The sequence below is a fragment of the Chlorocebus sabaeus genome, chromosome 22, assembly GCF_047675955.1.
Source record: "Chlorocebus sabaeus isolate Y175 chromosome 22, mChlSab1.0.hap1, whole genome shotgun sequence".
NCBI lineage: Eukaryota > Metazoa > Chordata > Mammalia > Primates > Cercopithecidae > Chlorocebus > Chlorocebus sabaeus.
In genome coordinates, this window is record NC_132925.1 from 89,318,035 (window position 1) to 89,338,142 (window position 20,108).

The 20,108-nt window shown below is 53.8% G+C and overlaps 1 protein-coding gene across 11 annotated transcripts in view; it reads left to right on the plus strand.

Moving 5' to 3' along the window:
- CACNA2D2 (calcium voltage-gated channel auxiliary subunit alpha2delta 2) overlaps positions 1 to 20,108 on the plus strand; it is a 140,480-nt gene that overhangs the window by 26,324 nt on the left and 94,048 nt on the right. For all 11 annotated transcript variants that reach the window (XM_007984355.3, XM_007984356.3, XM_007984357.3 and 8 more), the window contains exon 2: positions 351 to 432. In XM_007984355.3, coding sequence (XP_007982546.1) covers positions 351 to 432 — 82 coding nt within the window. The remainder of the gene's footprint in view (positions 1 to 350; positions 433 to 20,108) is intronic.

Consider the following 20,108-nt stretch of genomic DNA (forward strand, 5'->3'; position numbering starts at 1 on the left):
GGTGTCCAGAAGTCCCCATGTTCAGAGCAGCTACATCAAGGGCTGGCTCTTCACAATGAAAAGTAGCCTCGCTGCAGGCTTCTCCGAGCTGCTGAGCTCCTTCAGCACATCCACAATGCAGTCCTCTCTCCTCCCTGCCGCCCCACAGTGCATGAGGAGCACCTGGGTCACTGGGTCTGGACTTCAAAGGGGAATCGCAGGCACTTGCTGGCTCCTTGCTGTGGGTCCTCCTCTAGTGAAAATTGGGGTGTGAGTGGATGGCTGCCCCCGGTGCCCCCGGGTGGCTGGGGCGGGGCTGTGCCAGCTCTGGGCGGGCCCTCCTGACACCTCTGTCCTCTCTCTGCACGCAGGATGCAGCACTGGGCCCGGCGTCTGGAGCAGGAGGTTGACGGTGTGATGCGGATTTTTGGAGGTGTCCAGCAGCTCCGTGAGGTGAGCCTGGTGCCATTTGCTGTCTCTTCAGGGACCCTCTTCCAAGGGAAGGGGGAAAGCTTCCGAAATAAGGAGTGAGAAAGATTTGGTTTAACGGAGGTCCTGGTGTGGTGAGACCTGATGGGCCCATGGGGGCAGGTGGGGACGTGACTGGATGGGCAGCGCTCCTCTGGGGCCTGGCCTGCTCTTCCTGAGGCAATGATCAGAGCCACCACCTGGCTTGGACGATGACCCTGTTGCTGAAAGGGATTTGGAGCTTTTTGGGCTTTCAGGAGGGAGAGGTCTGTGTCTGAGGCACACCTAGTGTGGGAGCCCAGGCCCAGGAGGGGTCAGTGGACACAGGGGTGAACAGAAGCTGAAGGAATCCAGGAAACAATGGGATGGCCGGTCCGCACCAGCCTGAAAGCAGTGCTTGCGGCGCTGTAGCAGGAGACAGTAGAAATCCCATGCCTGGCGGGATGAGGAACCAAGGTGCGGGAGGGGTGATTGATTAGGCACCAGCCACCACATCCATCCTGGGAGATTATGTTAATGTTTGAAATAGTGATGTGAAGAGCAGGCCATCCGTCACCCCCGGAAGCTGCAAAATGTGCTGCTGTCAGGCCCTGGGCTCCTGAGCCATTGCTCTCTATGTGGAGATGCAGAGGCTGGGAGGGCCGAGCTCTTGGAGTGATGGAGCTGCGACTCCCAGGGTACGTGTGGTCTTTAAGGATCTTGTTGTCAGGGGCTTGGGCCAGGAGGTACTGACCAGAACTGAGCAGGGGATTAAATGGGGGTCTCCCACTGAGAGTTGCCTGGGAACAGCAGAGTAAGCTGACCTACTGTTGCTGGTCCAGTCAGGAGTCCAGGTCCAGGGTTTGGGGATTATATATCCACTGTGTTCCTGTTGTCCCTGCTGGTCAGGGCCAAGGTCAGCAGATGTAACCTCGGTGGAGTGGGGACCATGGGGCTTGTCCTCAATCCCTTCCTCACACTTAGCTTATAGCTGGTGACCAGGAAGTGGGGATGGCAGCCAGTGTGTTGACATTGGGTGTGGACGTAGGACCTCTGGCCCAGGCTGGGGCTGGTCAGGGGTGGCTAAGGACGTGGCAATGCCATGGGGAGGGAGAGTCCAGGTCTGGAGGTCTGTGTCCTCCCTGCCAGTGACCCAGCGACACTAAACACCCCTTTCCTGGTTGCTGGGCTTGGATCTCAGCAGCCTCCATCACACTCTCTTCCTGTGAACTCTCAATGACTCAGCCACACTTGGAGGCCGGCAGAGCTTTCCAGAGAAAGTGCTGTAGGAAAAGCTGTTCCGGAACAGGAGTCAATTTAGGCTCAGGAATAGCACCCAGCACTAACCAGGCTCCAAGTAGCCACTGCCAAGGATAGCTGTGTGGACTAATGAAGGGATGATAGCTCCCTGATGTGTGCATCCAGGACCTTTCCAAGTTTCATATCGGGACATAAACTATACCCCACATCAGGAGTTAACTGTACTCCTCTAGTCAATAATCCTTCATGACTCAAACCTTTAGCTTGAGGTTGTTGTTTATTTTATACTTACGGGCAACTCAGGCTCTGAATATCTGGCAATGAGAAAATAATGTTCATATGTCATGCCTAAGGTCTGTCTGGACCAGTGACCTTGCTGGATTGTGAGAACCAGAGATGGAATCCCAGCTCAGCATACCATCATGTGCCCCTGGGTGAGCGCTGGATCCTCTCTGATCCTCATTCTTGACCCGTGACATGGCTGGGAAGTCTGACTGGAGGATGAAGTGGTGAAAACAGCAATGGACAGGCTGATACAGATACGCCCCTTTTTTGGAAATCAAATTTGAGTTTCCCTCATTGATCATTTTCACTCCCAGGGATCATTTCCCTTCCTTTCTGATAGGACTTGAGAGATTCCAGACACTTTCATCAGTGAGCATGTCTCCCCCAGCCTCTCCCGCCCAGTAGTCACCAAGGTGGTCATGCTGCTGGCTTGTAGCAGAGCTGGGGCATAGACCCAGCACTCCTGACTCCTGTTCCAAAGTGCAGCTCCGGCTCTGGCTCCACTTCCCTTCGTGGTAGGGTGGACAAGATGAGCCTGGGGCAATAGGGAGCTGGGCCAGAGTGGGGCCATGCTCAGCATGGCAGGCAGGCGGGCAGGCAGAGAAGTGCTGACCTAGCGTCCCCGGCTCCTCCTGGCACTCTGGTGGAGTGCCTCTGCCTGCCGATGGCTGCCAGCTCTCCAGTGGCTCTCTGTCCTGCTCTAGTTTTCCTCGTCTGCTTCTTCAGCCTCTTACTTCCGACAGCTCTGGGGCTGTTTCTTGGCACAGGGCACTCTGGTGAGGTGGGTGTGGGAGTTGGGGGTTGAGGCATAGAGTTCTAGAGGAAGAGGGCAACCCTGTGGGAGCAGGAGATGCCAACCGGTTGGCTCCCTAGCCCTCCACAACTCACCCCTGACCCCGACTGAGCCACCATTGCTCTCCAAATGCACACGAAGACAGTCCGTGTGCCCAGCCCATGCCTGGCTCTGATAGGTCAGGAGGATGCTTGGAGCAAAGCCCTGACCCAGCTGTGATACTGCTGCAGACCCTGGCACCAGCTTTGCCAAGCTGACAGCCTCGGCCCCCACTGGGGCTGCTCCTCCTCAGCCCTCCTTGAGCTAATTCTGAGTTGCCCCCAAACAGCTGGGGTGATCTGGCATCCGGGCCCCTTGGCCTTCTTACCCTCAAAGGCTGCCCAGCCTGCGTGCCCCCATCCTAGAGGGTGACCCACCCCCAGTAGCTTGGAGCCACGAGGGCTGGCAGCTGCCAGAGTGCAGAAACTGCAGACAGTAGCGTTTGGGAATGTTTTCCTTGCCTTGGCACTTTCCTTCTCCTGACCTCACCATAAACCCCATGGAGGCATGGCTGGGTACAGACTGGCCCATTTGCAGGTTGAAACTGTGGCATACTTCTGTGGCATGGTGGGCACTCCCTGTGAAGACCCCATCTCATTTCCTCATCTAACATCACAGCTAGGGCATAGCTGGAGCTCTCCTTGTGGCCTGGTGCTCACGTGTTGTCCCCATCCCCACACTTGGCCAGACACCCTGAATCGCATCCTCTTGGGTTCCCCAGCCCAACTCCCCCCGCCTGTGGCCCACTCTTGCCCTGAATAGGCCGTGAAAGTATAGACCCTTCTGTGATCTCCCCCTGCAGAGCCCCTAGGGCCTGAGCAAGGTCTCTGGAGCCTCTTTTCCACTCTCCCCCTTCAGCACCATATTGTCCCATCCTGCAGGGAGAACAAAGAGCATATGCATGGGCTCTGAGCTCATTTACATAATGAGGTTGATCAGGATGAATAATTCATCAGTTGCCTGGGGGTGCATGGGGAATGGGAGTGGGGAGGATGTGGAGCTGGGACAGGTCTCCCCTCTCTGAAGCCCAGGTCACTCTGATAGGTACAGCCAGGAACCTACCCTCTTCTGGCTAGGTATCTAGGGTCCAGGGAGAGCAATGCTGGGAACCTGGTGGGAAAGCAAAGCAGGAGAGATTATAGTCAGACATGATGAAGAATCAGTTGGCTCCTGAGGCATGCCAGCCCGGAATGCATTCCTGACCTCAGAGAGACACCTTCCTTGGAGGATCTCTACAGAAGGAGAGAAGCTCCTCTGCCTGGGGTCAGGGCTGAGGCTAGAGCTGCCTGGCCAGGGCTGGGCTAGGAGCAGGAACCCAGGACAGCCGTGTTTGGAGGCCACAGGCTACCCTTTGGGAAGACTCAAGCCAATTCTGGACCCATGGAAGCCTTTCCCAGTCCTCATCAACCACTCATAGCTTGCCTGCCAGTCAGGGCAGGAATGGTGTACAGCGTGACCCATGGCCTGCCTGCCTCAACCCCATGATGGCCTTACCCCAGCTATATGCTGCTAGTTATTCCTGTGATCCTATCATACAAATGGGGAAACCAACACCCTGGCTGCTGTCTCCACCAGCCAATCTCATAGTGGATCCTTGACAGGCCAGTCCTGAGTGGTGGCAGGGGAGCTGTCTAGCAGAGGAGCTACCTGGGGCCGCCACTCCCCCGGACTGCTGAGCCTGCATTCATAGAGAATGGGACCCCAGGACTTGGAAATCCCCAACCTGAGTTTTTTGTTCCCCTCCCCACTTCTGTGCTGCTCTGGACAGTCATGGTGATTCAGGTCAATGGTGTCTGTGTGTCTCCACTTCTTGTGGGTGGCCAGGAATGGCATTTTCCAACCAGTGACAGCAGCACAGCCTTACTCCAGCTACTCCATCTTGTCTGCCCCCGCCATCTCTGTGCCCCGTCTGCTCAGCACTTCCCAGGAATGTGTAATTAATATTTGTGGAGTACCACATCTGGAGCTGGCTCCCGGCATGGACCAAAATCTGGCCATGTCCAGGGCCCCTTTCCCGAGGGGCTCAGGTAGGTGGGACAGGGTCCCTCTGCAGGTGCCTTTGAGACAGGCCTCCCCCTGTCCCCTTCCACCCTCCTCCTCGGCTGGCACCACCAACTTCTGAAACAGATGCACACTCACACACTGATTCTGGGGGTGCTGACTGAGGCTGCACTCTGTTCCCATCTAGGGAGGGTACACCCTGGGCGGGTGCCCTCTGGGCATCTGGGCATCCCAAGTGGGGTTAGCAGTGCCCACAAGTGCCAGGGAACCTCAGAACCTTAGAGGGGCTGGAGCAGAAGGGGAAGAAGGAATCTGGTGGGGAGGGGCGCCCAGAGGGCCAGGCAGGAGGAGCACAAGACGCTGTTCCCCCTAGACCCCACAGAAGGTCCTTTCACCAGAGCACTGTGGTTAACATGTGCCCCCTGGAGACAGGCATGCAGCTACTTGGCCAGGTCCCCCAATGGCACAGGCTGTCGCACTGACGCACCGAGAGTCAGGTGAGGGGTGGCCAGCACGGCACAGCCCCACTGCAGGGCTCCTGCAGCCTCGGAGCCAGCATCTCTGGGCTCTGCATTTGCTCATCACGCAGCCTCCACACCTCTACCCAGTCACCTCCTGGTGAGGCCCAGCGGCGCCCTCGTCTCCTGGTGTAGATGATGGGGATGTGGGGCGCATCAGGGTGGGGGGCGATGGGGAAGCGCGGGTGTGAAATATGCCGCTGGATAGGGATTGCTGTCACTTGCCTCCCTAAAAACGCACATACATTATTCTTTAATGGAAAGTTAATTGTCTTATTATTCCCTCCATATGGTCCTCTTGCTTGGCACCCAGTGGGGATGCGTGGGGCTAAAGCGGGGGCTCCTGGGAGGGTGTCTGAGACGTGGTGAGGCCGCTGCTCGAGCGTAATTGGGTAGAGAGAGGCAGATGCACAGGAACCTGACCAAAGCCCTGCCTAGACCCCCTCTGTGTCCCCCCAACCCAGCCTGCTCTCTACCTCTTTCTTTCCCAGGCCCTGACCTGGGGGCAGCCTCTTCTGGTACCCTGCTCCCCCGCCCACTGTAAAGTCTGGGAATGTTCTCTCCTGAGCACTGTGTGGGGAGACACAGGATTGGATGGGGAGTGGCTGTTGCCATCCTGACCTCCCCGCTGCCTCCTCCCCCCATATACACACACACTCTGTTGTTGCTGGCAGGAGAAAATTCCATTTTTGAGAAGCTTTTCTAAAACCATTTCATCCATGGCAGGCATCTGGCCTGGGCCAGCTGACTGGCTTAGGTCTCCCATATCCTTCCACATACCCTCATCAGAGAGGGGCTGTGTGGGCAGGGGAACTGTCCTGGGATGCCTGCCCCAGGGACCCTGGGTCATGTTGGCCACCCCTTCTGTGGCACCAGCCACCTGGAGCCTCCCCCACCCCAGTGGCTCCCCCAGGCTGCTGAGGCTGGGCCAGGTATGGGTCCCTTTCTCAGTCCCTTGTTCCCTGCCAGGCTTCCTTTCTTCCTGCCCCCTGGAATGAGGGTATTGTGTCAGAACAGCCTAGAGAAGGTGGAGATGCAGTGACTGGAAGGCCCCAGAGAGGCCTGGCTGCATGTGGGCCCCTGGCTCCTACAGTCCTGGCAGGGCAGGGCTGGGGCAGGGAACCCTGCTCTGAGGCTTCTGGGATTCTGAGCAGCCTCAGCAGGGAGTTGCCCCCCAGGTTTCTGTGGAGGCCATGGGTGCAGAGGGGCAGGTCTGTGGGGGCAGCATCTCTGGGTCGGATCAGCTGGTGGTGCAGTCATGGAGAGGGGCCTCCAGCCTCCAGCTTTGTGCCAACAGGTCACAGAGGGCACTTCCAAGATCAGTTCCCAGGGGATGGGAACAGGTTGGAGTGGGAGAGAAGTGGCAGGAAAAGCTGTACCTTCTGAAGGTAGAACCTGCCTGTGGTCCCACAGCTGAGGCCAAGCTGGATTTGGATTTGAACCTAGGGCCTGTGCCAGGGGCAGCAGCTGGATGGTGGGAGGTGGTGAAAGGATGAAGCAGACAGGAAGGACAGCCACTTTGGGACCTGAGACATGTTGTCCTGCCTCTCTGAGCCTTGGTTCCCTCACCTGCGAAATGGGGATCCAAGCAGTACTGTCTCACGGGGTACCTGAAGATCTCAGGGGAGCAGGAGCAAGGAATGGCTGCAGACAGCCCTGCATAAGTGTGGGGTGCCTTTGTCCCACCGCCACCCCCACAACCACTGTCAATTTCCTGCCCTTCCAGAGGTTGATCACAGTTTAGAAAAGTTCACGTGCTCAAGGTGTCCTTTCTGCTTGGTTCAGCCCAGGGGTTTAGAAACTGGTCCCCTCATCTCTGCTGATCATGACACCTTTTAGGAACATCTCCCTAAGAGAGGCACAAAGGCCACCAAGCTGGGGCAGAGCTTGAAAAAACAGGGCCTGTGGACCAGGGAAGGGTAGGTGATTTCTTTGGCTGGAAATCCAGGGAGCTAGCTGCAGAGATGCTGTTGGGGAGGAGATGGGTGGAGGCAAAAGGAAGGGCCCCTATACCCTGGAAAACTGTGAGTCAGTTTCTACAATCAGTCAACAAGTTGGCACCTTGTTTCTCAGGCCCCATGGGCTTAAAGAAGGGGATGGACAGCTGGGTGTGGTGGCTCATGCCTGTAATCCCAGCACTTTGGGAGGCTGAGACGGGCAGGTGACTTGAGGTCAGGAGTTCGAGACCAGCCTGGCCAACATAGCAAAACCGCATCTCTACTAAAAATAGAAAAACTAGCTAGGCATGGTGGTGCATGCCTGTAATCCCAGATACTTGGGATGCTGAGACAGGAAAATTGCTTGAACCTGGGAGGTGGAGGTTGCAGTGAGCTGAGATCACTCTACTGCACTCCACCCTGGGCAGCAGAGTAAGATTCTGTCTCAAAAAAAAAATTAAAAAAAATAAAAAGAGGCCGGGCGCGGTGGCTCAAGCCTGTAATCCCAGCACTTTGGGAGGCTGAGACGGGCGGATCACGAGGTCAAGAGATCGAGACCATCCTGGCTAACACGGTGAAACCCCGTCTCTACTAAAAAATACAAAAAAACTAGCCGGGCGAGGTGGTGGGCGCCTGTAGTCCCAGCTACTCAGGAGGCTGAGGCAGGAGAATGGCATAAACCCGGGAGGCGGAGCTTGCAGTGAGCTGAGATCTGGCCACTGCACTCCAGCCCGGGCGACAGAGCGAGACTCCATCTCAAAAAAAAATAATAATAATAAAATAAAAAAATAAAAAAAAATAAAATAAAAAGAGAGAGAAGGGGATGGAATGGAGTAGGGGGTCATACAAAGCCACCCAACTCTGACCTGTGCCTAGATGTTGGCGTTGGGAATGGGGAAGTTAGTGGATAAGAAAATAGAGTGGCTGAGGCCAGAGATGAGGATTGGGGGTTCTTGAGGGTGGAATCTCTCAGGATCTCTGGAAGTTTCTCTGTCTGGGTTCTCTGTCCCTCAGTTTAAGGAGGAGACAATCTCAGTGGCCATGAGCAGAACCTCCCTAGGCAGACAGCACTGCTCTGCCTGGAAGATTTTAGTCGCTAACCCTTGGCTTTGCTGCAGGGCCCTTCCCTGAAGTGAGGGCTGCTCAATCTTTCCATCTTGGGGATCAGCAAAGTTTGTCTGTGAATCTTTCCTAAAGCCCTGCACACACACACACACACACACACACACATGCGCGCACACACACACACAGTATTCTGATGAACTTGCTGGTTCTCTTCAGAGGTCCCTAGGGAGGCTGGCCTTATAGCAGGACAGCGGAGGGTCAGCTCGAACTCAGCCCTTGCATCTATCTTTTTTTTTTTTTTTTTTTTGAGATGGAGTCTCGTTCTGTCATCCAGGCTGGAGTGCAGTGACGCCATCTCAGCTCACTGCAAGCTCTGCTCCTAGGTTCACGCCATTCTCCTGCCTCAGCCTACTGAGTAACTGGGACTACAGGCGCCCGCCACCACGCCTGGCTAATTTTTTGTGTTTTTAGTAGAGATGGGGTTCCACTGTGCTGCCAGGATGGTCTCAGTTTCCTGACCTCGTGATCCACCCACCTCGGCCTTCCTAAGTGCTGGGATTATAGGCGTGAGCCACCGCACGGCCAGCCCTTGCATGTTGTTGAAGAGTAGACAGGGTCTGCTGTCACCCCAACTGGACTCTGCATCTGTCTCTGAAAAGGGATGGGGCTGCCATGTCCAGAGCCGGAGGCTGGTCTGCATGTTCGAGGGTGGGAGATGGGGGTTGGGGACAGAGGGCTGAATGGGTTTCATGCTCGGCCCCCCCAGGGACAGTTGACCCAATCTGCATTCCTCCCCCATCCTTCACTCCCTTCCATTGCTGGATCAGTGGCAGCCACGGGGACACTTGCCTCAGATTCGTGAAGCCCCAAGCACTCGGCGGAGGCAGAGAAGTAATTGGTTCTGACAAACCACGGCCAGCCCCAGGGGCAGCAGGAGCAGCATTCCCCACAACCAGACAGGAGATGGAGGCTCAGCATGACCTCCCTCCACCTTCTCTTGAGTGTGGCTGCCCTCACCTTGTAAGCGGAGATTTTATGTTTGAAGAAAGTTACGGAGCCATAAACCTTTTCTCTTTCTTATATCTGTCTCCTTGGGACCCGACAGTTCTGAACAGAAGCTGGCCTGCTCCTTGGAGGTGGGGAGAGACTGAGGCAAGGGTTGGCTCCTGAGCAGACCCCCTCCTTGTCTGTCTTTGGGTTCTCCTGAAGCAGGAAACCAAGTGACTGACCATCGGAGCTTGAGGACCTGATCTCAGTATGCAGGGGTGTGCTGTCTGGATGGAGAGGCAGGCTATGCACACACACAGGTGGGCAGGTGTGGACACAGGTGGGCAGGTGTGGACACATGCCTGCGGGGTACACATGTCCATAGGTGTCCACAAGGCTGACACGGATGAGGTGCCCAGCTAGTAACTATTCAGTAGATGGAGAAGCAAAGCAGTAGGCCTCTGAGGACTGAAAAGGGACAGATCCGGGCTCTGATTCTGTCCCATTCGGCCTTGGGAACCATCCACCCCCATGGAGAAACTGAGATTAGTGCATCAGGGTTGACTGAGCCTTGATGCCAGATGCCCTAGGAGATGTGGCAGGCATGGGGCATCTGCCAGGACTCAGCCCCACATAGATGATCCCTGGATTACCCTTTATAAGGGTATGGAGGGCCCAGCAGCAGTGGAGAGGAGCTGGATGTGAGAGTGTGCTGGCTACCCAGATACTGGTCTGGAGCCAGGGAGGCTGGCCATTCCTAGAGTGACTTGAAGGCTTGGCCCAGGTGTGTGGCGCCAGGCCGGGGTAGCAAGGAGCCTTTCTCACGCCTTTGGGTGTCCTCCCCTTCACTCTCACTAGACCACTCAGCTTAAAGTCCACTTGCCACTCTCCTCACTCCCCTCACCCCTTTACAGGCCTCTCCCCAGCTTTAAACCCAGCCCACAGCTCCTCTCCTCCAGGAATCCCTCCAGATCAGTGCTGAGGCCAGTGGTGTCTGATACTCGCTGCTGCCTTCAGCTTTTGCATCTTTTAGGTACAGACAGAAGATGGGAGTTGCCTGGAATCTCTGGCAGGCCCAATCCAGTGTTCCCATCATATGGGGTACAGAGACCATGGCCAGAAGGCAGAGTGATGCCCAGGCTCTCCGGGAGTCCACCTGAACGCAGGCGGTCAGACTGGGAAGGCAGCTAGTCCTGGCGATTCTTGGTCCTGTGTGATCCATTGTAGACACAGTTTCTGACCTGCTGAGGCTCGTGTGAGATGGAACATGGGCTGATCATGGTGCATGAGAGATGCGTGGTGCTGCATGGGGAATGTGAGCACACATGCCTGCACATGGAGAAGAGAACAAGTGAACCTGTGTGTGTCAATGCTGTAAGTAACATGTGAGCGTTTGTGTGTCCATAGATGGGAGTGGTCATAGAATGTGAGCATGTGCATGTGTGTGCACAAATGCGCGGTTCTGAGTGCTGCCTGTGGAAGTATGAGCAGACACACATTAGGGTAGGGTGGGACTGTAAGGAGGCAAGTGTGGAGAGCTGTCACCCAAGCAGGCGAGAACTACTTAGCTGATTAATTAGCAAAGCTGAGAAATCTCAGTTGTGGGGGAGGAGCACACACACATACACGCACGCGCGCACACATACACACACTTCCCACATGCATGGTGAGCATCCCCCCCACTCACTCTGCCTGACACTGCTCAGCAGCCCTGCATGGGGGCAGGCTGCCAGGTGGTTGGGGGTGCACCCTGGGATGGGGCTGGACCAAACATGCCTACTGTGGAGATCACAGGCCTTGTGCAGAGCAGTTCTCATCCCTAATCCAGTGCCCACAGAGGCTGATGGTGAGGCCACCTAAGACCTTGTCCCCATTTCACAGATGAGAGAGCTGTGGCTGGTAAGGAGCAAGGAGCCAGAGCCTCGTTTCCAGGTCCGGGACCTCCTGGGGAAGTGAGGCATCCTCCAGAGTTTGCAGGCATGGTCAGATGATTCTCCAGTATACTTTGATCCACTGAAGAGTTACCTTCCAAAGGCAGAGGGACCTGTCTTGGTTCCTTTGGGCTTAGAGGAGAGCTAATGTCCACCAGGGAGCTTTCTACAGTACAAGACAAGCCACTCCCACTTATAACCCCTAGATGCTTGTCACAATCCAGTTTCTTCTGCATGCCTTGCAGGCAGGCCAGGGAGGCCTCATCCCCAGAAGCCTTCTTAACACCTCCCTTCACCTGACCCTAGAAAGTGAGGGTCCCCCATGCTCCCCAGCTCCCATAGCCCTGTGCACCTCCCCATCAGCATGAATTGCTGTGATTGCAGGTGCCCCTGTTTCATGTTCATCATTTGAGCACAGCTCCTGGGACACTGATAGGATCTGTTGAACTTGTACCTGAGTCTTAGAGTCTGGGTTTGATGCTGACTCCTGGCAGGCAGGCCTGCTGCCCCTCAGAGACCCCTGGCCCTGCCACTGCACCACATCATCATGCAGGGAGACCCGGAAGCTGAGTCAAGTGGCAGCCACTTGCCTCTTGATCAGGTGCTGACAGAGGAGCCTTCATTATGCTCCATCTACCGGTGTGGGATAAATTGGTGTACAGTGAATTTTTCCTTTTAAAGAGGGACTTTCACACCGGGGAAAACTTTTGAAAAGAACATTTATATAAAAAGCAATTACCGTGCCAGTAATTTGTATGTATTCTACCCCTTCCATCGCTGCCTTTGTGATCGAACGTGGCCACCTCCTGGGCAACTGCAGCCTGGCTCCCAGCCTCCCGACTACAGCGTCCTGCCTGCTGGAGTGGCCTCCTTCTCCGGAAAGGATCAGGATGCAGGGCCTAGGCCCAGCAGGGGTATGGACTCCAGGAGTACAGCTGGGTGGAACAGGTGCTTTGGAAATTTCCTCCCATGTGCATCTCTGTCCTGAGGTTGCTCCAGCCCCAGTCCCAGGGCTGGCACATCTTTTCTGGGCCCTTCTTGGCAGCAGCCAAGCACTTAAAGGCACCTGCTTTCCTGCAGCCTCACAGCCCAGTTTGCTAGAGGAGGAGGCAGTGGTGTGGGAGCAGGTATTTTCCCTCCAAGGAGCCACTAACGGGCACCCTGCTTCCCCAGCCATTATTGCTCTCACACTCGATGCATTATGTAAATTGTCTCCGTTGCTAAGTGGTAGAGGAACCACTCAGGGGAAACGAGGGAGCAGATCTGGAGCCTTCTGGGGGGAAAGCAGGAGACTAGGCCCTGAAAACTCATCCTCTGCATCAAGAAGGGTCTGGCCGCCTCTCCTCTTAGACTAGGACCCCTGAAGCTGGCATACCGTCTCCCCCTCAGACCACAGATTTTATGTGAGCTATGGCTTCACCCCCACAGCAGACAGGGGTTCCCAGGAGGCTGGATAGGTTCCCTCATTGAACAGGGCCACCGGATTGAGGCTTTGCTTCCCACTCAGACCAGCTCCTGGGGTAGGACACATGCCCCTGTGTTGCCCAGGAAGGTCTGCGTCTCCCACCTGCATGACTTTCAGCAGTGACTGGGCACTGGGGCCCTCCAGGATTGTGTGCACTCACTTACAGCCTTAGAAACTCTTGGCAAACTAGAGAAGGTCATGTCTACTCCTGAGCTAGTTGACCTGCCTCCTCCACAGATCCTGGAGTGCCCCAATAATCTTGGGTCACTTCTGAAGTGAGTACTCAGTGAATGTGGGATGTAGAAAGGTGAATATTTGGGGCAACCCCACGTCCTGGGGTGTCAACAGGTTCTTGGGTTGCTGGGGGGGCCTTCATTCTCAATGAGCCATGGCCTGGGCCTGGTCAAGGCCTGGGTGATGGAGGGAGTTTTCCCAGGGTACTCACCTGGCCTGCCGGCCTGTCTTTTGAGGAGCTCCCATACTCCCTCTGCATGATCTGCAGAGGCAACCAAGCCCACCCAGGGGGTCTGGATTCAGCATCTCCTCTTCTGAGGAGCCAGGTGCGCTGGGCTTCTTCCAAACTGTGTTGGACTCCTCTCAGCTGAGCTTGCCCTTGGCATGAGGCCTGCAGTGCAGGCTCATACGAGGGTCCTTCCTCCCTGGGATTCAGGGGCTCTCTCAACACCCGGCCCTCATTCTCCTGCTGGGACACAAGAAGGCCACTGAGTTGAGGGCTTGCTGGTTAGTGCATTTCCTGAAAGTTACACAAAGAGTTGGGGATTCCAGGGAGGGTGTGAGAGGTGGCAAAGACATTTGCAGCCCACTCAGCCCTATTTCTCAGACAGCCTTCCTCTAACTCCTGTCCCTTCCCAGGCAGGGCTGTCCGTGGGTCAGGGTGAAATGGCACAGCTTTAAACAGAGGTGTGTACAAAGACAGTGCTTCCGTGGCTGCATAGACTCTGGGGGAGACCAGCCTGGACAACATGGCAGCACCTATCTCTACAAAACATACAAAAATCAGCTGGGCATGGTGGAGTACACTTGTGGTCCCAGCCACTTGGGAGGCTGAAGTGGAAGGATTGCTTGAGCCTGGGAGGTCGAGGCTGCATTGACCTGTGATCGTGCCTCTGCACGCCAGCCTGAGTGACAGAATGAGACTTTGTGTCAAAAAAAAAAAAAAAAAAGAGAGAGAAATTTGGAGCTTCTTCCTTACCACCTGGCACTGTCCCCCACTGTCCCCTAGGATGGATGGCATTATCTCTCAGACCCCTGTGGCTGCTGTGCCTCAAGTTGCTTTGTGATTACTGCCAACTTTTGGGATTGCTGGGGTAGGACCCCTGACCAGGGATCACCAATGCCAATTCAGTGTTTCAGTCTAAGTAGCCTGGTCTGTGTACTCAGTTGATCAGGGAATTTGAAACCTCAAACTGTCTTCATTGCAATGAGAGTAAACAGAAGTAGTGATGTCGCCTGCTGCCCTTTGACAGCCACTGTCCTGAGGCCAGAGGCTGGAGTCAAAGCAGTCAGTCCCCTGTCCCTGACTCCTCTGCCTACATTCTTCTCTCTCTATCCTTCTATTCTTCCCCTCCCAGCCTCCCTCTCTCTTTTTTTTTTCTTTTTCTTGTATTTCTAGATGGATTTTTAAATTTAGGGTTTTCAAATCAGTGTTACACAGGCGCCTGGTGTAAAGTCATAGTTTTACCAGGCGAGTTGTGTTAGGAGCACAGCAGCCCCGTCCTCTCCATTTCCAACTCCTCAGAGGCTGTCACTTTCTAATCTCTGAGCTCCATATCTCTAAATGACATACTTATGTCGCTACTTCTTGATTGTTCCGTTTTAGGCATTATCCGTGGGCATCCTGCTGTGGGAGAGGAGGGCTTTGCGCCCCTCCCCCAGCCCATCCCTTGCCCTTTCGTGCATAACATGATATGGTGAGGCTCACTGTTGACATTGCCCTGGCCTGGCAAATACTATTCAGAACTGCGCCTTGTGAAACACTTTTGGGTACAATTTTTTAGTTGTTTCCTACAGGTAAAAACTGTCTCAATTTTGTTAGTTTTATTATTATTATTATTATTATTATTATTATTTTGAGACAGTCTTGTTCTGTCACCCAGGCTGGAGTGCAGTGGCACCATCTCAGCTCACTGCAGCCTCCACCTCCCTGGTTCAAGCAATTCTCCTGCCTCGGCCTCCCCGTAGCTGGGATTACAGGCACGCACCACCACATCTGCCTAGTTTTTGTATTTTTAGTAGAGATGAGGTTTCGCCATGTTGGCCAGGCTGGCCTCAAACTCTTGAGTTCAAGTGATCCACCTCCCCTGCCTCGGCCTCCCAAAGTGCTGGGATTACATATGTGGGCCACTGTGCCCCGCTATTGTTAGTTTATTTGCCTAGTCTTCTGTGAACCTTTACTCACTCTGCCCCCAACTCCCCACCACTTTATCTGACCTGGCTCTCATACACCTGGGCTTCTGTTAAATTAAATTCACCTTCCAAGAGAGTCCTGCCCAGAGCCTCCCACCTTGCTCCAGGGAAGATTGCTCTCCCAGCCTGAGGCACTGATGTGTCCCTGGGATTTCCTTCCCCCTCTTGGGGTTGGAGTCCCCTCTTTCATGGATCCCGTAGCTTCCTCTTCCTTAGACTTCTCCCTCATTTTGGTAGAGAACATTTTCTTTCTTTTCTTTTTTCTTTTTCTTTTTTTTTTTTTTTGAGACTCCCCAGGCTGGAGTACAGTGGCGTGATCTCGGCTCACCGCAACCTCCGCCTCCCAGATTCAAGTGATACTCCTGCCTCAGACTCCTGAGTAGCTGGAATTACAGATGTGCGCCGCCACGCCCAGCTCATTTTTGTATTTTTAGTAGAGATGAGGTTTCACCACGTTGACCAGGCTAGTCTTAAACTCCTGACCTCAATCGATCCACCTACCTGCCTCTGCCTCCCAAAGTGTTGGGATTACAGGTGTGAGCCACCACGCCCAGCTGAGAACATTTTCAGTTGGCTTCCTGAGGACAGGTACAGGGGAGCCAGACTTTGGAGACTGTCATGTCTCAGAAAGCCTTCCTTCTCCCCCACGCTCAATAGAGATTTCAGGTGGGTTGGAAGTCCAGGGTGGAAACCATTTGCCTCAGATTTTCTAAGGCAGCACTCCATTACTTCCAGCTTCTTAAGTTGCTATGGAGAGGTCCCCAGTCATTCAGATTCCTGATCCATTGTACATGACCTGGTTTTTATCAGAAACTTGTAAATTTTCTCCCTTTGCCCCGTGTTCAGAAATTCCACACTGATCTACCTTTGCGCAGTTTTTCATTTCTTACCGCTCAGTGCACACTTTCAAACTACTTGTGTCCCTCAGTTCTGGGACATTTTCTTGAATGGTTTCTTTGACTGTTTCCTCCCTTCTCATTTCTCTGTTCTTTCTAGAAACTTTAACTCAGGCCCTGTTCTTTTTTATTTTTCTTTTCTCTCCACTATTCTGTCTCTGTGTCTTTCTATGAGGAGATTTATCCATTTGATCTTCCAATCTTCTCATCAAATTTTACATTTAACCATTGCGTTTTAAATTCCCAGGATGTCTTTTTGACCTTTTTTTTTAAATTTATTTGTTTGTTTTGAGACAGAGTCTCGCTCTGTCGCCCAGGCTGGAGTGCAGTGGCGAGATCTTGGCTCACTGCAAACTCCGCCTCCTGGGTTCACGCCATTTTCCTGCCTCAGCCTCCCAAATAGCTGGGACTGCAGGTGCCTGCCACCACGCCCAGCTAATTTTTTGTGTTTTTAGTAGAGATGATGTTTCACCATGTTAGCCAGGATGATCTTGATATCCTGTCCTTGTGATCTGCCTGCCTTGGCCTCCCAAAGTGCTGGGATTACAGGCGTGAGCCACTGAGCCTGGCCGGACCTTTTTAAGAATAATATCATGTTCTTGTTTCATTCTTGCCACAATGTCTGTTAGTTGTCTGAGGACGGTATAATTTTATAGATTACAAAAACCTTTTTATTTTGAAATAATTTTGGATTTACAGAAAAAAACAACAAAAAAGAACAATTTTAGATTTACAGAGAAGATACAAAAATAGTACAGAAATTCCCTAACCCTTTGCCCAGTTTCCTCTAAGTTATCGTCTTGCATAACCGTGGTATAAATATCAAAACTAAGACATCAACATTGGCACAATATTGTAAACCAAACTGAAGACCTTATTTGGATTTTACCAGTTTTTGCACTAATGTCCTTTTGTGGTTCCAGGAACCAGTCTGCATTTAGTTCTGTCTCCCTAGTCTCTTTTATTTTTTTTTTAATTTTAAAAAACAGGCTTAATTCACTTTTCATGTATTTATGTATTTATTTAGTATTTAAAAACTCCATGTTGTAGTCAGAGATGGAGCCTGCGGGGGTATCGGGGGTTGACTCTGGATCAGGTGAGGCGGACAGGATGGGACAGCTCCTGGTGCTGAAGAGGAGGAAGGGTGGAAGCAGTGCCTGTGGGCCAGGGGATCTCTGGTGGGAGCAGACTGCAGGGTGAGAAGGGAGAACCCCCAGGAACCAATGGAATGGTTGGGAGGCACTGCCTACCTCTCGTATTCCTTCCTCAGATGTCTGCTGACCCCTCCCCAGGAGGCAGCCAGTGAGCTGGTAGGGTGCAGCAGTGAGCAGTTCCCAGTCACTGGGGGTCAGAGGGCATGTTTTCTCCCCTGGACTCACTCACATCCCTGGGTCCTGGTACAAGTGTACCATCAGGTTCATGTTCCTGGCCGGAGTTCTGAGGAGCTTGAAGCTTTTCTGAGTTCGCATCTTGGACTCTTGGCTCCAGGTGCTGGGGGCCTCAGGGCCCTGCTGAGGGATAGTTTTTAAACTGCTGGGCTTTGGACTCCCAGATCATCTTCCTGTGTCCCTGTAGTGCCGAGGGCTGAAGAGTTGGGGAGCAGGGCACCATGGGGTGGCAGGAGTGTCCTGGGCTGATGCGTCCCCATCATAAGTCAGGTGGGAGGGTTGGGAAGACCCTGTCCCCAGGCCCAGCAGATTAGTAGTGAGCATTTGAAGAGAGAAAATGGACCAACCTGTGCTTCATCTATGGACAGCAATGACACCCTAGCCTTGTGACTGTGGCCTGAGTGAGGGAGGCAACTGCCTCCACTCCCCATGGCCCAGGCAGAAGCACCAGGCCCCACAATCTCCTCAGGGTGATCCTGACCTTTCCCCACCACCCATGTGCATACCTGGGCTCCCTTTTATCAAATATCCTTCTGCTAATATCATCTCTCTATGTGACTTACGTGTAATTAGCTCACTTTGCAAAATATGATGTCTGTCATAGTTCCCCCTCCATGTTTTTCTTTTCCCAGGAAAGGGTAAAGAGGGAATGGGATGAAGAAAGATTTCTGGACGTGGGGCCACCTCACAGGTCAGCTCTGGCCCCCTCCCCTGCACACAGGGCCCCACATACACTAACATGCCCTAGCTCAGCTCCAGAGCCTGGAGAGTTGATGGAGGTCAGTGGGCTGGACCAGAAACCAGGGGAAGGGATGGCACAGGCCTGACTGAGCAAGTTCCCCAGAGAAGGTTCTCTCGGTCTTCTAGCTGGGGTTTCAGGACCTAGCCTTTGGGGTTCCCCAGCATTAACCCATTGCTGCTAGAAGTGAGCCTGCCAGGGCCTGGTAAGTCAATCACCATAGTCTGTCTGCTCCAGCTTCCAAAATGTTGTTCCTAGTATCTCCTGCACATTTCCTTTGTTTCTGTGGGTTTTGCCATTTTGAATAGTCCTTAACAGTTGTGTCAGGGAGTTTGGGGAAAGAAAGTTCGCCAGGCACCATTGCTTTCACTTCTCTTGTAGCAGCTGAGTCCTTACTGTTCGGTTAAGTGAAATCAATGCTGGGCCTGGGACAGTGAATTGATGAACAGGAGGTCCTTTGGCTAAGTGGATAGGCAACCCCGGGCTGGTCTCTTACCACCCTCTCACTACCCCTGACCCTCCACATGAGCCCAGAGACTCCCTGTCTACTGCCTAGGACTCCAGGGAACACAGTTTGAGAACTGCTGCTCTGTACATGGGAGTGTGTTGGGCACAGGGCTTGGCTTGGAGTTAGCAAGCAGGGAGTCTTTGGGATTGGGGGAAGGTGCAGAGAGGCAGCTCAGCTAGCCTCACAGGGACACTTGAGCAGCTGGTTCTCTCCCCGTGGCCAGGTGCCCCTCATCCCGAGTCTCAGTTCCCCATCTGCACGGTGGGAAGCCCTGGCAGGTCTGGCTTACACAGCCAGCGGTGGGGAAGGGCTTTGCTGATAAAGCAAGTTCTGCCTTGGCTGACAGTGGGCCAGCTATTCCCTGGATGGCTCCCCCACCCAGCACCTTCCCTGTGCTCATAATCTAGCAGGTAGGGTTACCTGGGGCACCCATGGCTGGGGGAGGGCGTTACCCTGAACCTGGCGGGTGGCTGAGGCTCATCCCTTTGGGGCAGCTCCCAAAGACAGCTGGTTCTGAGTGAGTCAGAGCAGGTCTCTGAGCCTCCCCAAGGCCATACCCTTACCCTTATTAGTCTGTCCACTTGGGCTGCCTTCCTTAGTCTCCGTCATCACCTATTGAGATTGAGCTCATTCTCCTGAAGCTGAGGGAGTAGGAGAGTGGGACTGTGAGAACAGACAAAAAGAAGCGCCTCAGAAATCAGGTGACCTGGGTCTTGTTTCTTCATATATAAAAGGTGGAGGGAAGTCTCTGCGCTCAGCATCATTGCTACAAGTGATGAAACCGAGCCTCAGGTGTGTTGAGGCAGTGGCAGAGGTATGTGGGGTTGTGGGGGCAAGAGCTGGACCTGGGGCCAAAGGCTGGAGCAGGAGGCAAGGACTGGACCTGGAGACACAGCCGGACCAGAGCACCTGGGGCCAGGGATGGACTGCGGAGCCAAAGCAGAGGTTTCCAGCAGCTGCGGGGAGACATTCGCCCCTGAGAGAGGGTGAGCAGTGAGGGTAGCACCTTCTAGACAGTTTTTGAAAAACTCAGAGCCCAGGTTATGGAGTGATATTTTGCAGGTAGCTGCTGGTTACAAGGAACGGTATTTAGCAGAAAAGGAAGCCTCAGTTCCAGCTTCCCTGATGGCATTTCGAGAGACTGTGTGAGCTGGATCACCCGCCAGAGCCTAGTCTATCGTTTTTGTTTGTTCATTTGTTTGTTTTTGAGACAGAGTCTTATTCTGTCGCCCAGGCTGGAGTGCAGTGGTGCAATTTCTGCTCACTGCAACCTCCGCCTCCTGGGTTCAGGCAATTTTCATGCCTCTGTCTCCCGAGTAGCTGGGATTACAGGCGCACGCCACCATGCCTGGCTAGTTTTTGTATTTTTGGTAGAGACGGGGTTTCACCATGTTGGCCAGGCTAGTCTCAAACTCCTGGCCTCGAATGATCTGCCCGCCTCAG